General features: G+C 39.7%; 1 protein-coding gene across 8 annotated transcripts in view; it reads left to right on the plus strand.

Moving 5' to 3' along the window:
* Window positions 1–27,033, plus strand: part of cep170bb (centrosomal protein 170Bb) — an 81,608-nt gene that overhangs the window by 48,252 nt on the left and 6,323 nt on the right. For 5 of the 8 annotated variants that reach the window (XM_048600231.1, XM_048600234.1, XM_048600233.1 and 2 more), the window contains exons 12-17: window positions 85–1,968; window positions 8,260–8,476; window positions 15,441–15,570; window positions 18,987–19,025; window positions 19,142–19,282; window positions 25,573–25,661. In XM_048600231.1, coding sequence (XP_048456188.1) covers window positions 85–1,968; window positions 8,260–8,476; window positions 15,441–15,570; window positions 18,987–19,025; window positions 19,142–19,282; window positions 25,573–25,661 — 2,500 coding nt within the window. The remainder of the gene's footprint in view (window positions 1–84; window positions 1,969–8,259; window positions 8,477–15,440; window positions 15,571–18,986; window positions 19,026–19,141; window positions 19,283–25,572; window positions 25,662–27,033) is intronic. The other 3 variants (XM_048600238.1, XM_048600232.1, XM_048600239.1) reach the window with 3 other exon arrangements.

Genomic DNA, 27,033 nt, shown 5'->3' on the forward strand with positions numbered 1-27,033 from the left:
CAAAAGTGTCTTTGATAAAGTTGTAAAATAAAATATTGCCTTGTTTTTTGGGCAATCTACCATTTTCTGTTTTTCTCTTAAAAGCTGGAGCTATGGTTGATCTTGGGAGTTATGTTAAGAATATGGAAACTCTGGATTCAGATGCAGCATCAATAACGAGCCAGTCTTCCCGAAAACGGCGGACACTTCCACAGTTGCCCGGAAGTGAAAAGCTCGATAGCCCGAGATCGAAAGATTTCCTTCAGCAACGTGCTTTTCCCAGCAGTGAATCAATAAAGAAGTTGGACCTGGAATTGCATTCTTTTCCACAGAATCATGAAAAGCTGCATATACATGAAGACAAAGACTTGGAGCCTGACAGTTTGAGTGATGACAAATCTGATGATTCTTCACATGTTCAAAAGGGGAAGGGTAGAAAATGTAGAATTTCAAAGGTCACTAGAAGGTTACACCAAGGGCAGACATGGAATGATCATGGCGGATCTGAGGCTCGGCAATGGGTAACAGAAACAAATGTGCAAAATGCAGCCAAAGAGTTACCAGCTTTGCACGGTACAGTATGTGGTGCAGAATATGATCTAAAAGCAGCTTCCTATGGCACCGTAAAAGATTTGGAAAGCTCTTCAGAACCATTGAGAACTAAAGAAATGCCAGCAAAGTTTGAGCGAAAGCCAAAGGACCATGAGTTTGGATCAAAATCAACAATTATTACATCATCTGCAAGATGGTCATCTGTCCCTGATACGGTCCAGCCTGCTGTGGGAAACAAAGATGTAATCCACTCCATAAGTAAAGTGGGTCAAATTACTCATAGAAGCCCCTCCCAAGAAAGAAAGAAAACATTTACAAAAGAATCTCGAGCATCTGTTATCAGACAAGAGAGTTTTACTAAAGACAGGCCAAGTATTGATAACATGATCAATAAAATTCCTACTATTTCAAGCCAGCCACCCTTCAAAGACCATGCACAAGGTTCCTACAATATAGATTACACTGAGGATACACACCTCATTCTGAAAGACACTGAAGCTGCAGTGGCAGCCTTGGAGGCAAAACTCCAGTCTCAAGATTATCATTTTGGCCAACAAGAAAGTCATTCCTACACCCAAGGAGAATCACCCTCTGGAGAATCAGACAATGACACCACAAGCTCTGTGAGCTTGAAAAGTAAAAGTGTCACGAGTCCTGCACAGCGACAGAGCAGCGGTAATAGTGTACACAAAGGGAAAACGGCTCCGTCAGTACAAGATCACTCTCAGCCAGCCAAAGCTCGGGAAAGGCTGACAGAGAAGCGTAGAGCCCAGCTTTCAGATGTGTCCAGCAAACCAGATTACAACAGGCGCTTTCAGCTGAAGCGCAGCACAGGTTCTCGTGGCTCCACAGACTTTACAGATGATGAAAGATCTTCTAGCCTTCCATATTTACCAATTGCTGATGTAGGTTCTTCTGATCAGGAGCAATCTCAGACCAGTAAATCTCTGCTACGGAAAAAGTTTTCTACTTCTGTGCGCACAAAAGAGGACTTGAGCAAAACCGCAAAATCTTCGGTTCAAACAACGTTGACCCGTTCCAACAGTCTGTCCACACCCAGGCCCACCAGAGCATCCTTACTGCGGAGGGCTCGCCTGGGAGATGCGTCAGATAATGAAAGTGCTGATGTGGATAAAGCCTCGTTAGCTTCAGAAATATCCACCACAAGTTCAACTTCCTCCAAGCAGCCAGCAGATAAGAAGTTATCACGGCTCGACCAGCTGGCTTTGCCGCGGAAACGAGCAGGGTCTCTCACCGTAAACAGTGACACAGAAACCTCCATGACGAGAAGCAGTTTCAGTGCCCGAAGTATTGATGTGACTAACACCAGTCGAAAGTCATCTATCATTGACGCGAAAGCCACATCCAAGAAAAGTGCAGGAGGTTCAGTGAAGCAGACACCACGAGTCCGTGCTAGTGTTGCAAAATCGTCTTCTAGTGAGTATACATCACAAAAACATCTAATGCATCACTGTTGAGGCATACCTTTTCAAAAGGAAACACGCAACAAAGAATTGTTTAAATGTTCGTAATGAAAATTTAGGATTACAAAAAAAATCTTAGTTTAACACATTTAATGTACAAGTTGAAGAAAATGTTTTCTTTTGTGCATTGGTGGTAACTTCTCACTTGGATCTAAGTTTATTACCTCTGTCTCCCTTTTTGTTTTTCCAGGCCACCTCAATCCTTTTATCTTCACCACAGGCTACCCTGTCACCGTCTACTCTCTCCCATCATGATACCTTGTCACACCAATCCCTCCCTTAATTTATCATTGCTCATTGGCCTTCATGTATTTCTAGCAGATTTGACAATCCTTTTGAGTATGTCTGCGACTTCTCTCTGCCTCTTGCAGTGTTTTTAAAAGATGTTGGCCACTGTAGCATTCTCCTCTCACGTTGACACTTCACCCTTTCAAGATAATCGCAACAACTTCCTTTCTGCTGTGCTCAATCACACACCGCTGACAGTTTGCATTTTGCTGGCAGTCAGTGATTGTTCTCTGCCTCGGCATTTCCCTTGAGAATGTTTGTTTATGCTTTCATGAACACACGACAATTGCTCACAACAGTTCATGTATCCATATCTGAACTCATGAAAGATATTTCCCCCTCAGCGCTTGGCTCTAATTTCTACCACGTGCACTGTCCAAATTGATCCAGTGTGTCTTAACACCAAATCATAGATGGATATTTGCCAGTTGAGATTAAATTATAACAAGTGTCGTCTGAGTCAAAAAGTTGAAATCCAGTCCCACTTGAAATGTGAGCATAAAGTCTAAACTGACACTCCAATGAAGTACGGAGTGTACACTATTTTGTACTATCTTTTAGATGAAACATTAAACCGAGGCTCTGTTTAGCCCCAGAGGGAGAAAAGATCCCCTTGCAATATTTCAAATAAAAGCAGAGAAATTGTCACAATATTCTCCCAGTATTTCTCTCACTGCTGATGTCATTAAATGACCTCCACTTTTTATCTGTCTTTCAAAATTCTTCTCACCTGCTTCACTCTGAAGTTTTCTTCTAATTGTCATGTCAGTTAACAAGACAAATGTGAAATGTAAAAATCAAACTGGAATTTTTTGGGTGTAAAAGGGTTGCATTCTGTGTAAGATGTGAATCACATTATACTGATGAATGCCTGCAACCCTAGAAACTACTATGACTTTCCATTGTGCAACAATCTACCATATGGTGCTGCAAAGGCATGAGGGTGGTATAGGATGGTAGCTTAGCAATCAAGATTATTTTTTGCAGCAATGTCCAATGATACAAGGAACTACAGTAAACATAGTAAAAGATAAACTAAAGCATTTTCAACCAAAATAATTGTCATTGAGCACATTCTTTTTCGAGCCTCATGTTGAGATTCTGGATAAAGCTAGTGGAGCCTTGTAGTACAGCCCAACTGGGGTCTCCAGCATCTTTGCAATTACTGCCTGCTGCAAAATATCAGACTGATAGGCTTCCTTATTTCAGAAATAAAGGGTTTTACAAGCCATCTGGCATGTGTTTGCAACCTAACACCATGAAGAATGTGTAAAGGAATGAGCTCAGGACAGCAAAGAACAAAAAAACAGATGATGTAATTCCAACAAGGTGCTTTTAATGAGTAAATGTTGAAATATCAAGCAAAGGCCCTTGGCACCTTTATTTCCTCCTCAACAGCCTCAAAGGGACCCTAACTTTTAAAGATGACTTAAAATTTCTTCATAAGACAGAAATCCATAACACTCCCTCCCCAGCTTTCGCTTGCATACCCAGAAATAAATCTGAAATTCTGTGGTCAAGCAATATTTGCTTTTCATGTCAATGCTCGTCTATGCTGCCAGTTTTTGTTGTAATATTGACCTGTTGTCAGTTAACTAGATGGATGAACTCCTAGTTCAGAACTTCTGATGAGTCATGCTCAGATGAGGTTTAGTAACGGATAGCTATGATATTTCCACTGAACCTTAGAGACCCAAGGGAATTCTCGTTTGAGAACTAACTTTCAGTAGCCATGCTCCTCTCGTGGTGCAAGGTACTCTATCAGTATCTGAAATTTTCTTGTGCCTGTGTCAGAGGGTTCCTTAAGAAAGTTTACTCTATGCTTTCTCTAGAATGTCTGACTATTCTTTGGAATACACTGATGCTGGACAGAGGCTCAAAGCTGCTACTGTTTGATATCATGACAAACAAATTATATTCTCACTCAGTTTAAAAGTTCTGAGTAAGTCTAGTGTTCGGGATAGTTCTTGAGGGCAGCTGAAATTGTGACTCAACATCTCTATTTGCACCGACTCTGTTTGAGAAATACCTTTTTGTGTATTGTTTGGGTGTTCATGGGCTGTTAGAGATGACAGAACCTGTCATTTAACTTCCACAAGTCTGATTGACCATCACATTAGAATTTCTATCTTTAGTGGCCATAAGGAAGAAAATGTTACCCACAATGTCTTCATATCACTCGTTAGCATCATTCCTGGTTTCTTATCAATTTTGGGAAAGTTAGACAAAAGACGGAAAGTATTATGTAAATAAAAACAAAGTGTGGGAAAAATTCACTAGGCATTGACAGTATTTATGGAAGAGAAAAAACATAGTTAACATTTTGAGTTTAATAACTTCTTTGGAACTCATTTTTGTTTTAGATTTTCAGCATCTGTGGTATTGTGATTTTAAGAGAGCATTACTTATTCTATTTTGATGAATTTTACACTAAATCTTAACAATGCACCTCTGGGAGGCTCTATGCAGTGTTTCAGTACACTGAAGTGGTAGGATGCATTTACATAATGGTTCACCTACCAAAGTACTGTTGGGAGTGTTATCATTTATCATAATCATCTCTTTACAGGGAGAGAGATAAATGAGTATTGTCAATTCCAGAATACAGTTGAAACAGACTTTTGAAAAGGTTGTCTAAATATGGGTCTCAGTTGTAGAATGATGTGTGGAGAAGATGATTGTAAAGGATGAAATAACAAATATTTGTTGAATTCCGTAGTCATTAGATATTATTTTCTAATCTTGTAGTCAACGGCATAAAAACTTCATAAATATGCGCAGTAATTGACTCCATCTTTTCAACATCTGTAAAACAAAATTATCGCAAACCAAAAAGGTTAGCAGCTGTCTTGTTAAAGATTAGGATTTTATTTCACTCACTTCTAATCTTATTATGCTACCATTTAATCAAATTTATGATGTCTGGTCTACTAACAAAATCAGATTTGGGTGTGACCAAGTATGTTTATTAACTTTTATTTTGGTGGGGAGTTCCTGGAATTCTCTTACTAAGGAAAATCACTGTGGGGTGTTTAATGAGCTTGATTGAAGTGTAATGTTTTGCTTTCTCTTATACTGACATATGTTAACTCCTCTGGCTATTTTATAACCAGATTACTACAAACTGGAGATTAAATGGAGATTGGTCTTGTGCTTCAAAAACAATGCCCCCTTGTTATGTGGGACTTAAATGCAGCTTTACTTCTTCACAGATTTAAAATATTGTTCAAATGCCTCATTTGTCTGGGGACAAATGGGAGAGGGAAAAGAAGTTTAATCCGTATGAGTAACTTTATAAAATACTGTTACTAGCTAATTCAACAGCTATGAAATTCAGTTGGTTCAAATTTTTAAAAAAATATTAGAAGTAAAGATTCATGCAAATGCAATTTATTTCTTTCTCATTCAATTTTAAAGGGGGATGCAAGAAGAGAGAGATTATTACAAATGTACGTGCATATATCTTTGAAGACGAGCTAATGAAACAGTGAAAAATCAGGTGGCCAGCACTGTGGTTCAGTGGTTAGCACTGCTGCCTCACAATGCCAGGGACCTGGGTTCAATTCCAGCCTCGGACGACTGTGTCTTTTTGCATGTTCTCCCCATGTCTGCGTGGGTTTTCTCCAGGTGCTCCAGTTTCCTCTCACAGTCTAAAGATGTGCAGGTTAGGTGTATTGGCCATGCTAAATTGTCCGTAGTGTCTAGGAGTGGGAAATGCAGGCATAGGGTAGGATGGGATGCACTTCGGAAGGGTCGGTGTAGAGTCGATGGGCCAAAAGCCTTCTGCCACACTCTTAGGGATTCTGTATGGGTTTGTGGAGTCTCCAAACAGACGTGAACTGTATGAAAAGCTAAGGAACTAAGGCTGAACCTATATGAAACACAAGTTCAGTGCCAGCTGGATTATTGTACTTAACTAGATGTGACATTTTAGGAAGTGTGTGAAGGTTTTAGAGAGGGTACAGAGAGAGTTTGACAGAAAGGTTACAAGATGAGGGTTTACGGTTATGTAGCTGGATTGGAGAAGTTGCATTATTTTCCTTAAAGTAGACAAAGCGAAAAGAATATGTTTTAAAGAGGACACATATTTCGGGTGCTTGGCCCAAAGAACCAGACATAATAAGTAAATTTTTTTAAATCCCTGCTGGATAGGATGCTGAATGCGAATTCAATATTAAGTTTCAAAGGGAATTGGGAAAAATACTTAAAAGTGAAATGCTACAGGGGTATCTGGGAAGATTAGGAGATTGAAGCAAACTGATTTGCTGTTTGAAAGACCTAGCATTGGAACAAAGGAACATTCAGCCCCTCAATGCTGTTCTGTATTCAGTGAGACCGTGGCTGATCTGTGGCCTAACTCCATATACGTGCCTTTGGCTCATATCCCTTAATACCTTAGATAAATTTGTGTTAAGCAATCTCAGATTTAAAATTAACATCTGATTTTGTGTCACCTCCCATTTGTGGAAGGGATTTCAAAATATCCACTACCCTTCGTGTGGAGAAGTGCTTCCTAGCATTTCTCCTGAACAGCCTGACTCTTATTCTCAGACTATGCCACCAGGTCTAGAATCCCCAACCAGTGGAAATAGTTTAACTTTATCTACCCTGTTTTTTCCTGTTAATATCTTGAGGACTTCGATCAGATCTTCCTTAAGCTTCCAAGTTTTAGAGAAAGCACAGACTTGATGGATTAAATGACCACTTGTTTTGTGCCATTTCATGATTCTATGACTAACATTGTGATCCATTGTTCTCTGATTTGCTTTGCGTCTGGCTCGTAGCAATGAAATGCTGAGTTATTGTTGAAACATAGAACTGAAGTTGTGCATTCAGTCCTTCGAGCCTGCTGTGCCATTCAATTTGATCATATTAACTCCGTGTGAGTTAATATCCATGGCAAGCGAAAACTTATCAGTCTAAGAATTAAAATTATTAATTGAGCTAGCATCTATTGCATCCTGTGGGAGAAAATTCTACACTGTCGTCTTACTGTGTATGAAGAAGTGTTTTGTAACTGTTGATCAGAATAGCATTGCTCTGACTTTAAGGCTATGCTTCCTTGTCAGAGACTCCACATCCCCATACTCCTGCCTAGCTCAGCAGAAAATGTTTCTTACTTTCTATCCCATCCATTAATTTCAAATTCTGAAAAGTAAAACTTAATTCAAATAATTATTTGCTACAAAATACAGCCTAGCTTACCTAATATCCTCATAATCTCACCTTTGGAATCTTGGTAATGTACTGACGAATCTGTGCAGCACACCTTCCAAAATCAAAATAGGTACATCCTTTCTAAGACGCACTTCCCAGAACTGTACACGTGACTTAGCCAGGGCTGTTGTATAATCTAATGCTCTAGTTGTAAATGCTAAAATTGCATTTTTGATTATTTCTGTACATGCTTACTATCTCTTAGTGATCTACACACACAAATTCATAAATCTCTTGGAAATCTTAAACTGTAGGGGAGGCTCGACTTATTGGGAGCAGATAAGAAAGTGAAGTTACAATCAGATCAGCCATGAACTTTCTTAGTGGTGAAGCAGTCTAGAGGCATAGTATTACTTACTCCTGCTCCTGTTTATGTTCTTTGGACCTAAGTTGTTCCTAACGTGCCAACATATCGGAGAAAGTAGCTGGAGCAATCTTTTTCACATGTAGCAAAGTGCTGTTTGTAAGGCCAGGAGCTTGGGCTTATTGCACAAGTCAAGTCCTATCGTATGTTCTCAATTGGGAAATTAACTTATAAAATATTCGGAAAGAAACATCATTATCTTATTTATATTCAGAGCTCACCTCTTGCTAAGTATGCACTGACCTCTGCTCCAGATTTTTGAACAGTCTCCCTTTGTAGGAATCATTTGCTTTGTCTTAAACCTTGGGTTGTTCTGCCTATTGCTGTTACTCTAGTATTACCTTTCCCTTTATTTGAAACTAATTCTTTTACAAGACTCAAGATGGAGACAACAAACTTCAGATTACACTTCTACTTCAGAGGAGGAGTATAATTCAAATCACACCTCTCCTAAACACAACCGCTTACATGCTTCAACAGCCACACACAGCAGTAGAGGCCAGTCTTCGAGTTCAGGAAGAACAAGGCAAAATGTGGATGATGATGAAGATCCATATGAAAACTGGACTACGCACAGTGCCGAAATTGCAAGGTATTGTAGAATTGTACTTTGTACTGCGGAGTATATAAGTGAGAAGAACAATGAATGAATGAGTTATTGTCACATGTATTTTACAGTGAAATACAATGAAAAGCTTTCATTTGTCACCATACTCCAGCACCAATTTGATAGTTTAAGAATAAGAGAAATGGAAAGATATAGCTTAAACAGAAATCCATCTGCATATGAGTTCTGAGCCACCACCTCACCAGATCCAACTAAAGCTGAAATCATTGATCCTCAGGCACCATCTTTTGCCACTCTTCCGATTCACCTTCGCCACCAAACACACCAGCATCCACGTAGTTCACCAGATCATTTTGACTTCGTACTTGCATGTTTTTCTCCTCTTTGGTCTTGCTTATTATTGTCCGCTTGCTGAAGCCAAAACCACAGACTGATGATCTGTTTGCAACTTGTCATTAACATTGCTATTGAATCAGCTGTTAAAAATGCCTGTCTCTGAAATCTCCCTCTTTGAGGAAATGCCAAGCTCCTGATATGTTGCACTGACATCTGCTGGAGAATGCCACAGTAGCAAGGCAGACATCAGGAACGCGATCTATTGTAGATAAACATAGGAGTACAGAAAGGATACAAGTGTACTGTGCTGCCTGCTATATGTACTTACAGCTGTTAGCTTTTTCTTACTCTTGAATTAATTAAGTTGGAGAACTTTTTTTTTGAAAAGATGTACTTAATATAATTTTTCAAACAACAGTTTTATTGCAGGTGTAGAGACCTTTCAGTGCAAGGCTTCTAGGTTGGTTTCAATGCAGAAGATATCCTGGAACAGGCCTTTCATTAGTGCTTACAATGGTTGTAACTTTGAACATGGCTAAACATCACTTTGCTTGTCCTACTCAACAGGACAGGGCTGTGGCTCAGTGGTTAGCACTGCTGCCTCACAACGCCTGGGACCCAGGTTTGAATCCAGACTTGGGTGACTGTGTGGAGTTTCCATGTTCTCCCCATATATGTGTGGGTTTCCACTTGGTGCTGTGATTTTCTCCCACAGACCAAAGATGTGCGGGTTAGGTGGATTGGCCATGCTAAGTTCCCCATAGTGTCCAGGGATGTGCAGGTTAGGTGGATTGGCCATGGTATCCCACAGGAATAGTGTGAGGAGCTGTGTCTGGTGGAACCCTCTTCAGAAGGTCAGAGCGGACTCGACGGGCTGAATAGTCTCTTTCTGTACTGGAAGGATTCTATGATTCGAAGAATAGTTTCTTAGGGGTCTCGCAGTTTGGGATTCTCATGCTTATTTGGAGTTATGATTCCTGCTGTTTCATCGCTAACATTCAGACCAAGTGAATTAAGTTTCATATGTTTTATGAAAAGGGAGTACTTTGAACAAAAATAATTTTCTTTTTATTATGACTGATTATTTCGCGTAGAGTTCAGGCTGGATGAGAAAAGCAGCCTGCACACACCGTCTCTAGATCTGTCACTACTACTTTAACTATGGAACGCATCACTATTGGTTTCTCCCTCGTGATGTGTTCTCCCCCAGATGAAACTTGCCATATAAAGAGCTGCAGAATGTAATTCAACCAATAGTGGTACAGATTCTTTTCCCTAATTAAAGTTGCTTCAAAACTGATACGGACTTTCTCTACAGAAAGTAAAGAAGTTTGTTATTTCAATGCTGTTAAAAACATTTTTGTAGCAATAGGAGCAAAAAAAAAATCATCGGCTTGTTAAATGACTGGTGATGAAGCCTTGTCTAATGGCTGCTGGGTTTTGGCCATTGGAGTTTTGCTTATTGACAGCTTTTTCATGATTTCAATCATCATAGATCAAAGGTGATAAATACATCACAGATACACGTTGACATTATTCATTCTTTCAGAAACTATTCCACGTATTCAACTATCATTTTGATAAACTAAAAGACACCAGACATTCAACCGTTACAGTTGATGAAACCTGTTTGATGGTTCAGATTTTTAAAAATTATGACAGTTTGAATTTTCCAATATTTTGGAATCTCTCATGACAGCCAAAGGGGGACACAATATATCCGAATGGAATAAACTCCCCCCCCATTAGCATTATGTTTGTAAGTGGAGGTTGCACTAAAAGGCCCCTAACGCATAAGTGACTTTTTTTCAGACAACTTGCAGGCAATAATATTGCAGGTTAAAGTCAGACCGTCAAATAGAATATAAATCTTTTTTTTTTCTGGGATACTTTTCTGGTGAATTTAAATTTAATTGAAGTTTAATTGGTGCCACATAATCCATTGTCTGATACATTTTTAGTATGCTATATATACAGACATTCTTAAAATTAAGCTCAAAAATAGTTCCATTAATAAGATGGCCTTTTGTAAGAAATGAAAAATAATATGATCTATCACATTGGTATAAATTCTGTGCTTTGAGTATAGTAATGATCTTGTAATCTAAGTTTTGATTTTAGATGACAATTATAATCGTTCTGCTGAAATTAAAATAGTGCAACATTGATGATGCAGTTTAACAAATGGCAGACTATTTTTCAATGTTGTAGCTAACCATGACAAAATTTTATTTGTTACAATGTCATGCCACCTAATTAGTATTGGTGACCATTTTATGAAATAGGGGAAACAAGAGGTTCTTGTACAGGAACAACAAAATTTCAAATTATTACAGTCGTGACATTGATTTGAACATTTACACACTGCTTCAGGCTTAAGCCATACTTTGTAGCATCATGTCAAAACAGAAAAGGCTTTAAGCCAACTTATCTCTGTATTCTCCTCGTTCTCTTTCATATTGCGAGAGCACTCTGTTTCTACAACCCTAGTTTTTGTGCACCATCATTCCTTTAAAAGTCCTTTTAAAACTAGTCTCTAGTTAAAGATTTGGTTAACATTCTCATACTTCATATCTGGCTAGGTATCAGTTTTTCTGTACATTGAAGCATCTTCTATCTTTGTGCCACTGTAGCAATTCAAGTTGTTGGCTTATTCTTAGAAATAACAGCCAAACTAAATCTAGTTTTAGACTTCCAAGCTTGCACTGTTTGAACATATGGGAAACATTTGAATATTTTGGAGAAGTCCTGGCTGTAGCTTGTTGTTGTTTTCAAACTGAGGCTATCTTTATTTGGATTCCAGGAGGTTGGCATTGCCAGATAATTCCACTGTTTATCCAATTCCCTTACACCAGCTTCAGAATTGTAAGACAACACTAAACTGATTTTACTGCTGGAAAAAATAATTTGGACATAACAGAATAAACACCAGGAACCAGCTCATGGAAAGTGAACAGTCAGAATCTGATTTTTAAAAAATGCCAATTGTAATTTGATTGTAATAATTTACCATGGAGTTAATAAATTGTGAATATTATTTTGACATAGTATTCAAGTTTCATTGTGACTTATGTAATCTTGAGGGTCTGTTTATGTGAGAGTTTTTGGTAACTCTTTGACCAAGTCTATCCCAGGATGTTATGGGAAGTTAGGGAAGAAATTGCAGGGCCTAGCAGAGGTATTTGTATCATTTACAGCCATGGATGAGATGCCAGAGGACTGGAACGTGGCTAATATTGTGCCTTTATTTAAGAAAGGCTATGAGGAGAAGCTATAGACCTGTGAGTTTGACATCAGCACTGGGTAAGTTGTCTGAAGAGATTCTGACAGATAGGATTTACAAGCATTTGGAGGGGCAAGGACTGATTACAGATAGTCAGCATGGCTTTGTAAGTGGGAAATCATGTCTCACAAACTCGATTGAGTTTTTTGAGGATGTAACAAAAAGATTGAGGGCAGAGCGGTAGACGTTAAAGCGTTTAGCACACTTGCCTTCATTGCTCAGACCTTTGAGTATAGAAGTTGGGAGGTCATGTTGAGGTTGTACAGGACATTGGTGAAGTCACTTTTGGAGTACTGTGTACAGTTCTGGTTGCCCTGCTAGGGGAAGGAAATTATTAAATTGGAGAGGGTTCAGAAAAGATTTACCAGGGTGTTGCTGGGACTGGAGGGTTTGAGTTATAATGGTAGGCGGAACAGGCTGGAACTTTTTTCACTGGAGTGTAGGAAGTTGAGGGGTGACTTTATAGACGTTTTTAAAATCATGAGGTGTAGAATCAGGTGAATAACAAAGGTCTTTTCCCTAGGGTGGGGGAGTTCAAAACTAAGCGGCATATTTTTAAAGTGAGGGGAGAAAGACTTAAGAAGGATCTGAGGGGCAATTTTTTCTACGCAGCGGGTGGTTTGTGTGTGGCATGTACTGCCAGAGGAAGTGGTAGATGCAGGTACAGTTAAAACATTTAAAAGACATTGGATAAGTACATGAATAGGAAAGGTTTAGACAGATATGGGCCAAATGTAGGCAAGTGGCACTAGTTTAGTTTGTGAAATTTGGTCAGCATGGACGAATTAGCCCGAAGGGTCTGATTCCATACTTTATGACTGTATGACTCCTTAACCTGGGTCCGACATTTTATTTCCAGTTTTTGCCTCTCTGTAACTTTTATTTTTGCCTCTCTGAGACACTGCATCATACATTCTTTTACTTCATCATACTCAGGTAATATGCGCTCCCATTTTCCCCATCACAATCTTGCAGTAATCCTTGATCTTCCAGTTCTTTTGTTGCTGTCCCAATCTTGACTCCCACTGCAGGAAGCCCTCAGTCTCCAGTTATTGCCCCTCTCAGCTTCCATCAAAGTGTTCATCGAAACATTGTCTCCCTTTGGTCAGGAACGCTAATTTTCCCATCCTGCCGTCTCATTAACGCACAGTTGATGCACAGTTTAATTCCTGTCTAACTCAACCCTCTCGAAGCTAACCCTAAGGATCAACTCACTCCACCTAACTGTAAATCTCCCTTCAAAATACCTATTCACTTGTGCACAAGTCCCTTATCATCCATGAACTGATTGTGGATGATTGTGTTGATATCACAGTCTGAATGTAAACATGACTTCATGGTGATGACACCGTTCCCCTTCATGAAGCCTCCTTCCTCAGTTGCCCTGTTTTCCATCAGTTGCCCCATTAAATCTAGCACAGAGGGGACAGTGACCTAAGTCTCTCTTCCTTTGACAATTTTCCTCATGTGTGCAGCTCATCTGCTTTACAGGAATATGATATTTCACTAAGAGGATCTTTACTGCTTTACTCCCTCAGCCTCTGCCTATATTAACTTCTCATCCTCTGTGATTTTAAACATAATCTCAACTCATGCCCTCTCTCCCCTGAGTTCATTGTCTTCTTATCCTCGCTCAATCTCTCCTTCAGTCTCTCCCTCTCTCCTAAGGTTTCGGCCTGAAATGTTGACTTCCCTGCTCCTCGGATGCTGACTGACATGCTGTGTTTTTCCAGCTTCACATTTATTGACTCTCCCTCCACGTAACCCCAACTCATGTTCACAGCCAACCTCTTGACGTGGTTTGACATGTTACGTGATTTTGCTGGTTCCATCATATCAATCTGACAGATAAGGCCATCTCTGATCACTGAGTTTTATCACCCACCATCTACGTTCCCCTCCCATTCCTCTGCATCCTTTTGTACTCTGCCTGAAAAGCTGTTCTCCATTTCACTTACAACTGCGGTTTCAACATCTTAACTGTCAAACTTTTCATCCTCTGTTCAGCACAACACTTCTGCAACTACTGATTGTTCAACTGCAGCCTCCCCTCCACAGTTGATGCCCGTGTTCCCAATAAGACCATTACTCTCTTTCACCCTGAATGCCGACCAGATATCCTATATAAATCTAATCCCATTTGCCAGCATTTGGCCAATATCCCTCTAAGCCCTTCCTATTCATATAACCATCTAGATGCCTTTTAAATGTTGTAGTTGTACCAGTTTCCGTCACTTCTTCTGGCAGCTCATTCCAAACATGCACCACACTCTGCTTGAAAAAGTTGTTCCTTAGGCCCCTTTTAAATCTTTCCCCTCTCACCTTAAACCTATGCCCTTTAGTTTTGGACTTGTCCATCCTGGGAAAAGACCTTGTCTATTTACCCTATCCATGCCTGTCATGATTTTATAAACCTCTATAAGGTCACCCCTCAGCCTCCGACGCTCCAGGGAAAATAGCTCCAAGTCTATTCAGCCTCTCGCTATAGCTCAAACCTCCACCCCTGGCAACGTCCTTGTAATCTTTTTTGAATCCTTTCAAGTTTCACAACATCCTGTGGCAGGGAGACCAGAATTGCATGCAGTGTTCCAAATGTGGTTGAACCAGTGTCCTGCACAGCTGTAACATGACCTCCCAACTCTTATACTCAGTGCACTGACCAATGAAGGCAAGCATACCAAACAGTTTCTTCACTATCCTATCTACCTGTGACTCCACTTTCAAGGAACTATGAAGTGTTCAGCAACACTCCCAAGGACCTTGCCATTAAGTGTATAAGTCCTGCCCTGATTTACCTTTTCAAAATACAGCACCTCACATTTCTATAAATTAAACTCGACCTGTCACACGTCGGCCCATTGGCCCATCTGATCAAGATCCCTTTTTACTCTGAGGTAATCTTTTTCACTGTCCACTACACCACCGATTTTGGTGTCATCTGCAAACTTACTAACCGTACCTCCTATGTTCACATCCAAATCATTTACATAAATGACGAAAAGCAGTGGAACCAGTACCGATCCTTGTGGCACACCGCTGGTCACAGGCCTCCAGTCTGAAAAGCAACTCTCCACCACCCTCTGTCTTCTACCTGTGAGACAGTTCTGTATCCAAACAGCTACTTCTCCCTGTATTCCGTGTAATCTGACCTTGCTAACCAGTCTACCACGAGGAACCTTGATGAACACCTTTTTGAAGCCATATAGGTCATATTCGCTGCTCTGCCCTCATCAATCCACTTCATCACTTCTTTAAAAAACTCAATCAAGTTAGTCATCTTGGTTTTCCTGAATAAATTCATTACCAGATTCTACATGTGTCTACTGACAATCTCTTGTTAATATTAAACATCATTATTCTGCATTTTAGACTCAGCCAAGATTTAGCCAAAGATTTGGCGATCCTTGCAAGGGAGATTCATGATGTAGCAGGAGACGGGGACTCTTTCAGTTCGTTACCGCCATCTACTCTTGGCTCCACAATTTCAGCCAGGGAAGAGGTAAGATCAGTTGTAAATTACTTCCAATGTGCTCTGACAGAAGTACAGATAAGTATGTCAAAAAATTAAACTTTAATAAAAACCATTGAATATGTTAAGATGCCCACATTCAATGATTGAACGATAATTAATATTAAAGTGTTACTAGATTCATAGCTAGGACAAAGAAATTGGAAAGCGTCAGTACAGAAATATTTGCAAAAGGCTTCAGAAACATGATGCAAAAGGCCCGGATTATCACTGTAGAGACAGTCAGGCAATTTCTCAATTTGGCAAACATGACTCAGTTTAAAGGACCCTGAAAGCTGTGTTATCCCCTCTGGAGAGGTAGGTGCAGGGTAGAAGGCCCATCTCAATTTTTTCAGACTTTGTCCCTGTTGTAATTAAAGCTTTTAGGCTCTCTAATTCTCACTCTTATGCCCCTTCACTCCTGCCCCTCCTAAGCATGACTTCAATGCCAACTCATGCCCCTAGCCAGTCTCCATGGCCCCTCATTGTCCATGCCAAATTATGTCTGTACCTACTCTCTGTGGTGCCTGACTCTCCAGGCAAACTCGTATCCTTTCCAAAGGCATTCACTAGCATGCACTGTATGTAATCAGATAATACCAGTTGCACATTGAGAATTGCTGAGAAAAACACTCCCATTCAGAAATGTTCTTTGCAAGAAAAAAACCTGCTGCTGTTACAACCCTACAAAAGTGTCAATCACTGTTTATTATTGAAGTATCATCAATAGAAGTTTGAAACACTTCACAACACTAAATTTAGGGAAATACATATTAAGACATTAAGAAAAGAGATCATAAGAAGATAAACTCATTATAACCGCTTTAAACATATCAATCAAGCAAAGTTGACAATTCATTTGAGATAACAAGGTGTAGAGCTGGATGAACACAGCAGGCCACAGTAGACCCAAGGCCCGAAACGTCAGCTTTCCTACTCCTCTGATGCTGCTTGGCCTGCTGCGTTCATCCAGCTCTACACCTTGTTATCTCAGATTCTCCAGCATCCGCAGTTCCTACTATTCTTGACAATTCATTTCACTTGTCAAAACAGAATACCTGCTGAGCTGGGATTTATTGGTTTGGCCTCTAACCAGACATTATTGCAGTTTGGCTATGTACACTGAGTGAATGAGCACAGAAGTAGGCAGCCATAGGGAAAATGCTAGAATCGTTAATAAAAAGGATGTGATAATAGGACACTTGGCAATTAAGGTAAGATTGAGAAGAATTAACATGGATTTCTGAAAGGGGAATCACACTTGATAACCTGTTGGACTTTCTTTTGATGATGCAAGTAACAGAATGGAAGTGGATAGCATGGAGAGTATGTGGAACCAAGAGGAGTGGCTAGGGGACATGGGGATAAGACTTCTGGAACTAACTTGTCAAAAGGTCCCTGAATCTAAATTCTGGTCCACAGCTCCTGAAGTTGCTGACCCTGATTCTACAAAAAATATAAGATGCTAGGAGATGCCTATCCCTGTGATGGTGCCAGCCAAGTCAGGAGTGCAGATTTTTTTTAAACCCACATCCTTATCTGGCCCCTGGGAAAGTTGCCGGCCTGAGGAATGTAGGTGAAATTGGGTGCCACCAACTATTTTTAAATCACTTTGAAGTCCTACAAACTCATTAACCATCAAATTGAAAAGCTCTGAAATATTTAAGTAGCTTTCCATGGTGTGTAAGTGAATGAATGTGGGCAAGATGGCAGGATGATTAGGTCAGGGGCATGGGCGGGTCAGAGACTGATGTAGGAATCAGAGGGTAAAGTGTGCCGGGGATAAGGTGAGTAAGAGAGCTAGGATCAGGAGGGTGTGATGTTGAGGATATGGAGGTAGATGAGAGAGTTAGGAGGATGGCAAGAGAGTGAGTGTTGGGAGGGTCAGTTGTATAGTAACCCAGGAAATTAGAATTGTTTTTAATCCATCTAACATTTCCTGGATAACTATCCAGGTAAACAATGCATGTGCCAGGTAATGACATCTCCAACAAGAGAGAATATAACCATCATAAACCTGGGTGCTTGATTGCAGAATTCCCCAATATCAGCATTTTTGGGGGTTACTGTTAACCAGAAACTCAAAGGAACCAGATGTACAAATACTGTGGCTGCAAAGAGACGAGAAATTTCACAGTGAGTAACTCACCACCTGACTCCATAAAGCCTATCCACCACCTACAAGATACAAGTCAGGAGTGTGATCATCTTTCCATGCTTCTGACTTGTCTGGATGAGTGCAATTCCAACAACATTCAAGAAGTTTGACACCATCCCAAGACCAAGCAACCCACTTGATTGGCTCCTACACCTTCAACATCCACTTCCTTCACCAAAAATGCAAAGTGGCAGCCGTGTGTACCATCTGCCAGATGCATTGCAGTGGCTCTACAAGGCTCCTCAGGCAGCATCTTCCAAACCTACCACTTCTATCAAGTCAAAGGACATGGGCAACAGATTTATGGGAACATACCACCTGCAAGTTCTCCTCCAAGTTGTACACCAATCTGACATGGAAATATGTCACCATTCCTTTAGTTACATTGGGTCAAACTTCTTGTTCTCACCCCAAGGACTGCAGCAGTACAATAAGGAATTTCCACCTCTCTAGGGAAGTTAGGAATGGGCAATAAATGCTAACCTAGCCAGTGATACCCTCAACACACACAAACAAAGAGTTTGAACCCTCTGAAGTCTCTGACTGTCTGAATTGGAGACCTTTTTTTGGAACATTTCAGATATATGAGTATCTGTGTATCGGAATTGTAAGCTTCTGAACAATTCTTGTGGAGTTCTTTTTTGCAGGACTTCTCTGGAGTACTGCTGTGAATTTTTTTGGAGTATGTTCGGTGTCCAATGATCCAGAAACTGGACGTTCTGGGCCTTTGTGTGGGTGAATGTTATTCCCTGGGAATTAGACAATTGAAGATATTGGAAGTAAATCTATCTAATTTTTTTTCCCACTGAGAAAGAACTTCAAACACGCCATGGCTGATCAGATTGTGGCCTACCTACCTCTCCCTCTTAACCACCATCTTTACTGGTACCACAAAATAAATCTGAAGCAGAAGCAGTTTAATAAACTGTGCTTATTTACAGAGAGACTTTTGTAAGTGTCTTGAAAACATTTTTATTTGTGTGTGGGCTACTTTTTTATAATTCCCAATTAAGAGAAACCAAATGGGTGACTTTTATTTTATAGTTGGTTGTCTGTCTTGCTTTACTGTTGAATCTCTTCCTGTCAGAAGAGTTAAAGCTTTTTTATAGTCTGTCTGTGTTTTTCATATATGTTTCAAATTGTGAGGCAATTTGATTCCATTCAAATCTTTTTATTGCTAAGTTTTAATAGAACTTCTCATTAAATAATGTGTTGTTCTCTCTTATTTAATTTTTTGTTTAAAACTCAGATTCCAAAATCATCATTACGGACATCCCATAACTCTCAGGTGCATCATTCAGTTTCCATCTTTCATTTTAGAACATGTGATTTCATATATGTTTACACATTTAGAACACACATCGTTAAACTAAGATTTTAAACATAGTTTACACATTTTTTTAGTTGGTGCAGCACATTCCTGAAGCAAGTCTGAACTTTCAGAAGGTTCCCCCAGATTCTTCAGGAATTAAGAAAGATTTGGATCAAAATATGAATGATAGCAAAGATCCAGATTCAAAAAGAAGAAGCTGGAACAGAGAAGAGGTTATCTTTGTTTTCTATATATTTGAGAATGCCATGAGTTGCCTTTGTTTCTCAGAAGTGTTGGTGCATCATTTTATACTGATGACTATAGTGGTGGGCTAAATTTGAAAGGTATTGTGAAGCTAATGATAATGTTTGTTACGTGAAGCCTTGAATGTTTTTAAAATGGTATATATATAAAATCCATATCTGCAATCTACTGAAACAAATGTTAAATATGAACTGTGGTCGCAAAGTGTAGAATGAAGTGCACTTATAAATGCAAGTATATGTAGGTTTGATTCATGCATATAAATGACTGATTTACTTTGTGGAAAATTGTAGCATCAAATCATAAAATAATACAGCGCATAAAGAGGCCATTCACTTGTCAAGTTTGTGTAAGCTCTTTCGAAAACAATCTTGTTAATCCCACTCACTAGCCTTTTCCCCATTTTCCTCTTTCAGCTATTCCCTTCTATTGAATCTCATTCTACCATCCTATCAGGCAACTTTTAAAATCCTAGCCATTCATTGCATCATAGTTTGTTTGTTTTTCTTTTGTCCTTTCTGCTTCTTTTGCCAGCCTCTTCAAGTCTGTTTGGTTATTGTCCCTTCAACTGTTTTTTAAAAAAAAAAAAATTCCTATTATTTACTCGATCTAAACCTTTCATGACTTTAAACACCTTTATCAAATCTTCTCTTAGCCTTCTCTGCTTTAAAGAAAGCAGCCCCATCTTCTTACAAATTACTGCAGATGCTGGAAATCTGAAATAAAAACAGAAAAAAGCTGGAAATGCTCAGCAGGTCAGGCAACATCTGTGGAAGGAGAAACGGTTAATGTTTCAGGTCAGTGAACTTAACGTCTGTTACTCTCCCCATAGATGCTGCCTGAACTGCTAAGTATTTCAGCACTTCTGTTTCTACAATTTAACAATGTAACTGTAATCGTTTATTTAATCTCTGTATCCTCCCCAAAGTCTTCATGCCGCCTGTAAAGATTGGTACCCAAAATTGGACAGAACACTCCAGCCGGTGTTGAACTAGCATTTTATGTAGGCTTAAGATAACATCGTAGTGTTTACTTATAAAACCTAGTGTTCTATATGCCCTGTTAACCGCTTTGTTAATGTGTCCTGCCAGTTGCAAAGATTTGCACACAAGAATAAATTCTGCAGGTTCTCTCTTCTTGCACATCACTCCCGCCTTTCAAATGGTACCATTTAATTGTCTATCCTCATTCTTCTGACCGTAATGTATCACATCATACTTTTCTGCATTTTTACCTGTCTTATCAACTCTGATTTCATCACCTGCCTGTGTCCATTTGAAGTCTATTACTATCTTCCTCAATGCCTACAGTACTTCCAAGTTATGTGGTATCTGCATGTTACAAAATAGTGTCCTCTAACTCTAAATCTAAGATTCCATTGTGTATTAAGAACTGTATGGTCTGAGTACTGAACCTTGGGTAAAATTATATTTTACCACTATCCAGTCTGGAAAGTAGCCTTTCACCATGACATTCTATTTTCATACCTTGGCCAATCTAGTATCCGTGCTCCTACTGCTTTTGTCTCGTGGGGTCCAAATTTGTTAAACAGTCTATTCTGAGGGTACTTCATGAAAGTCCATACCAACAACCTTAATTGTGCTACTTTTTCTATTACAGCATCAAGGGTATGATATACCATACATATTGTAAGATCCTAAGCTACTTATAGAGTTAATTTTAACACTGCAACACAAATAAGCTGCTTGCAAGTTTAGCAGTATTAATTTATTGCTAACCCTATAGCACAAAAGTGAATGCTTAATCTTCAGCTTAGAACAAAAATAATCTCTTTTTTATTTTGTGAAATGTTGTTCTCATCAATTGAGTGATGCTTGTATTGAGGAATGGCACTGTTTGAATTGTGTTGCTAATAGTAGTGTTAGGTGCAGATTGAACATTCACTTTGTATTTCCAATCCCTGTCACTGAGATAAAATCCCGAAACACAGTGCAACCACATGGACTGCAGCGGTTCAAGAAGTCAGTTCACTACTTTTTAGGAGCAATTAGAGATGAAAGCAACTGCTGGCTTTGCCAACCACATCCAAGACTAAATTTTTAAAAATGACTGAGCCCAATCTCAGAATGGCACTCGTACCAACCATCTAACCGAGCGCCAAAAACCAATTACTGTCAAATGGGAGACAATTTGCTGTTATGGGCGCTTCATTGAGTCTGTACAGCCAGCTGAAATTGGAGAATTTTACAGGCAGTAGACAGAGCATATATTAGTTCTGAAAATCTAGACTGGAAGTTAACCTAAGTGACAAAAATGAAAATGTCAGAAATAAATGTTATAGTAATAAAACAAACTTGCGCAGAAAATGTACCATTTTAACTCTATGCTTTTCATACATATGGTTGTTTTCTGTCTCCATTCTGCTGTTTATTTTGACTGCTTTATTTCTGTGTAATTTATCGTTACTAGCTATTCCAAACCTCGATCCAGATTTGTTAGGGCATTTTGCAATGTTTCCTGTTGGATAAAAGTTGCATATTTAGGTTGTTAAAAATAAATTGTACATAAAATCGCTGAAATCAAGAGCTAACAACGATGCAGTAAGGACAGCAGACAGCTGGAACCTTGGTGCTAATGGGGCCAATAGTGTCTGCCATTAACCATTAAAATTAAAGGATTGAGAAATGAACACAAAAAGCGTTTTGAAGAATGATGAATTAGGGTGAATTCAATGTCAAATTTGGTGTGGAATGATGAAGAGTGGGAAGGAAATGTGAAAAAAAGTGATGTATTAAGGAAAATAGTTAGAATTTAACCTTCTAATTTTAAAGACTTCTTTTAAAAAAAATAACTGAAGATTCCCTGTTATTTGCTCTCTGGACAAGAGATGTTAATGGTGCTCATTAAAAATTATTGCATCATTGAAAATCTGATAATTTCTGAACTTAATTTTTCTGGGGCAAGTTTAATGTGTGACCAATGTGTAACTGCAAAAATTATTGAAAATCATAGGGAGGTTAAGCACAAGGCATTTTCACAAGGTGACTCTCAATTCCTCATGAGGTTTCATGTCTTGACAGTTATTGACAGATTTTTGGCATGTGTAATAACTTTTTTATCCCTTATTTGTTAATGGGATGTGGGCATCACCAACTGGGCCAGCATTTATAATCCATCCTGCATTGCCCTTGAGCCGCCTTATTGAACTGCTGTAGACCATTTGGTGTAGGTACATCCACAATGCAGTTAGTGAGGGAGTCCCAGGGTTTTGACCCAAGGACAGTGATGGACAGTGATATGTTTCCAAGTCAGGATGGTGATTGACTTGGAGGCAACTTGTAGATGCTGATGTTTACGTATATCTGCAGCTTTTGTCTTTCTAGATGTTAGAGTCGATGAGTTTAGAACGTGCTGTTGAAGCAACCTTAGTGAATTTCTACAGTGCATCTGACACTTGAGCTGTTCACAGTCTTGTTTTGTAGTTTAACCAGGTTGACACCTCATTTTTAAGGATGCCTGATACTTCTCCAGGCATGCCCTCCTGCACTGTCCATTGAACCAGGGTTGATCCCCTGGCTTGATGGTAATGGTTGAGTGAGGCATATGCCAGGCCACAAGTTTACAAATTTGCTGGCGTACAATGCTGCTGCTGATGGCGCACAGAGCCTCATGGATGGCCAGTAATGAGTAGCTAGATCTGTTCAAGATTCCATTTAGCACAGTCTTCTGAGGTTTAACCGTTCTTTTAAGAGATGGGATTGAAATGTAAGAAAATTACCTTTGACTACAAACTGACACCACTGCCTATTTTATCCCAGCACATGAGGACTTGGCATTGTAAACTTCATATTGTAATCATTGAATCACTGCAGTGTAGAAAGTGGCCTTTCGGCCCAACAAGTCCACATCGACCCTCGGAGCACCCACCCAAACCCATCCCGCTATAACCCACCTAATATACAAATCCCTGAACTCTTCGGGCAATTTAGCATGGCCAATCCACCTAGCGTGCACATCTTTGGACTGTGGGAGGAAACCGGAGCGCCTGGAGCAAGCCCATGCAGACACGGGGAGAATGTGCAAACTCCACACAGACAGTCGCCCGAGGATGGAATTGAGCCCGGGTTCCTAGTGCTGTGAGGCAGCAGTGCTAACCACTGTGCCACCGTGCCGCCCCAAACAAAGCCTGAAACACAGAGCCTCCTGTAACTAAACCCTTAAACACATAGCCTCCTGTAAATAAAAACTGAAACACAGAGCCACCTGTAAATAAACCTAAAAACAGTGAGCCCCCCTGTAAATTAACCCTGAAACACAGAGCCTTCGGTAAATAAACCTGAAAAAACCAAGCCCCCTGTGAATAAGCCCTAAAACACAGAGCCCCCTGTACATAAACCCTATAGCACAGACCCCGCTGTACATAAACCCTATAGCACAGAGCCCCCTGCATATAAACACAAACACACTGAGCCCCCTGTAAATAAACCTTGGAAAAAAAAACCCTTGTAAAAAAAGCCCTGAAACACAGAGCCTTCTGTATATCATAGAATCATAAAACCCCTACAGTGTGGAAAGAGGCCCTTCGGCTCAACAAGTCCACACCGACCTTCAGAGTACCCACCCAAACCCATCCCCCTATAACCCACCTAATGCACAAATCCCTGAACACTTCTGGCAATTTAGCATGGCCAATCCACCTAGCCTGCACATCTCTGGACTGTAGGAGGAAACCAGAGCACCCGAAGGAAGCCCACGCAGACAAGGGAAGAATGTGCAAACTCCAAACAGACAGTCACCCGAGGATGGGATGGAATTGAATCCGGGTCCCTGACGCTGAGAGGCAGCAGTGCTAACCACTGTGCCACTGTGCTGCCCCAAGTAAACCCTGAAACACAGAGGTTATTTCAGAATATGATTTTTGTGGAGAGGTAGGAATAAATACTATGATTACACTGTGTTAGGAAAGTGCACCAGATATTAATCAAAGTCATATTTCTAATCATTAGTTGATGTTGTAGGAGTTCTAGGCCAGAATTAATTTGTTTAAGAACTGTTTTAAGGATTGTCAATGACTAATTCTAAGTTTCTGTTTAACATTAGGATTTGCACATTTATTTAAATTCAATTTTTTCACATTCAAACATGAAAGGTTATGTTTGGAATTTCCACGTGAGTAATACAGTTACTCAAATTGAATTTGCAAAAGTTAACCGTGTTCAACTTTAAGTTGGTATTGCCAAGTTTTAAAATATTCCTCATGACCAAAACTATGTTAATTACAAAAATTAGAAAACTAATGCAAGTCTCAAATACTTACTTTGGTTATAAGCACTCCTTCTTTAAGAGATTAAAATATACTTTATATTTTGAAAATTGAGTTCAGTTGGTTTTACAAGAGGTTTGTGAGGCATTGATGCCAGCAAGCATTGGATCCATTCCAGCACTGGCTGATGCTACCATGAAGGACTCACTCTCCTTCTCAACCTCTCTCCTCGCCTGAGGAGAGGTGTCACTCGGGTTAAACCACCACCAGTTGTGTCGCTCTAACAAGTGCAGCCTGTGGCCTGGTAGGACTATGGCAACTTTATTCATTTGGTTGCACATTCACTGGGAACTGAATGTTTTAAAGGTGTCTTTAATTTGAAGAGTACCAGAAATTTAATTGAATCAGGGGATATCAAAGACCTTGTATATCAGCAAGATAGTGTTGCTGTTCATTGAGTGGTGCACCACTCCATTCTGCTGTCATTGTGTAAACTGTCAGGAAATGCTTATATGGTTCCCAGTATCCTTTTGCATTCATGGTGAAGTCCATTCTTGACGGACCTCTATTGACAGATTTCACCATCAATCTGTTGTGAGCACAATGTAGTTTGCAGCTTGTGGTTGTGCTAACGTTTGCATTATGGAAAGGGGTTTCCATCTCAGTATTCAGGTCCTGCAGGCATAGGCCTGTGTTCTTTTGAGATTGAGAGATACTAATCGTAGCTTCGTGAACTGCTTTAGAGAAAGTATGAAACCTGCAAAACATCAGTAGAGTACTGTCTACTTAGTGTTTCATCTTGAGCTAGCCCTCATGTCTTCAGTTTTAGGTGTTAATTGTGCGCTGTGATTGCATTCTTCCATGCAATATCCATGTTATTTTTTGAAAGCTACATGGTGTCTTAAGCTATTCTGAAACCTGTATTAAATTAAAACTAACCTGTAGTTCTTGGTTACTGCAATATTTTCTTTTGAAATGTTTGACTGATACTGAATGTTTTTACCTTACACATACTGAGCATGTGTCACATTTTAGGTCATAGTAGATAACCTGATGTGGAACTCAGTATCCCAGCTATCACAGTTCATACGAGAAAATATGGAGCAAACTGCTTCAAAAATAAAGTGAGTAAATTACTGCCATATTTGTTGATTTAGGACATGTCACTGTAGATAATTATAGTCCATACTCTTCCAAACCGTGATGACAAAGCATGAATCTGTTACATAATCTCATTGGCAGTATTCAGATTAGGCTAGATGAAGTAATCACTACCCTGCTGTCTGCAATGTTCATTAACATAGTTTTAAAAATGTACCTCTAACTTGTCGTAGCATATTTGGAAAAGGGAAAGTTGTTTTACAAGCCATTAACAGGCTGTTCTTCAATTCTCTTTCATAGCAAAGTTACAATGAAAGTTCCTGAAGTTTACATATTGTAAGAAGAATCCAGATGGTATGATGTCTGGGTTGTTCATTAATTTACCCAATTCAGTAGTTTACCAGCAAAACTGTATTATAGTCACACGGCACAAAAACAGACCCTTCAGTACAATCTGTCCACGCCAACCATAATCCCAAACCAAACTAGTCCCACCTATTTGCACTTGGCTAATATCTCTGCAAACCTTGATTGTTCATGTACTTACCCAAATATCTTTTAAACATTATACCCACATCCTCCACTTCTTAAAAATATATTCCCTAGTCATGAAATCTCCCACCATAGGCAAAAGACACCTGTCATTCATCTTGTTATACCCCTCATGATTTTAAAAACCTCTATAAGGGTCACCCCGCAATCCTGTACACTCCAGTAAAGAAAACTCCTAGCCTATCCGACCGTTCCCTATAACCCACAGCTTCCATTCCCAGCAAAATCTTGGTAACCTTTTCTGAACCTTCTCCAGCTTGAAAATAACCTTACTGTAACAGGGTGACCAGAACTGGACACAGTACTCCAGAAGAGGTCTCACCAACATTCTGTACAGCCTCAACATGCGTCCCAACTCCTGCACTCAAGGTCTGAGCAATGAGGGCAAAGTTGCTAAACGCCTTCTTAACCACCCTGTCTACATGTGATGCAAACTTCAAAGAATTATGTGCCTCAACCCTTAGGTCTCTCTGTTCTACAACACTAACCAAGGCCCTACTTTTAATCGTATAAGTCCTGCCCATGTATTGCATTTTGGTAATACAAACCTCGCATTTATCCAAACTAAACTCCATCTGCCACTCCTCAGCCCATTGACCCAATCGATCAAGATCTCTTTGTAATCTTAGTTAAATTGCATCATTGTCCACTATACCACCAGTGACCCTTCTTCAGAACACGATCCCTGTGCAACACCGCTGGTAACAGGCCTCCAGCCCAAGAAACAACCCTCTACCAACACACTTTGTCTCCTGCCATTAAGCCAAATTTATATCCAATTGGCAAGCTCAATCTGAATCCTATGTGATCTAATTTTACTAATTAGTCTACCATGTGGAACCT

Source organism: Rhincodon typus, chromosome 8 (genome assembly GCF_021869965.1).
Source record: "Rhincodon typus isolate 14 chromosome 8, sRhiTyp1.1, whole genome shotgun sequence".
Taxonomy (NCBI): domain Eukaryota; kingdom Metazoa; phylum Chordata; class Chondrichthyes; order Orectolobiformes; family Rhincodontidae; genus Rhincodon; species Rhincodon typus.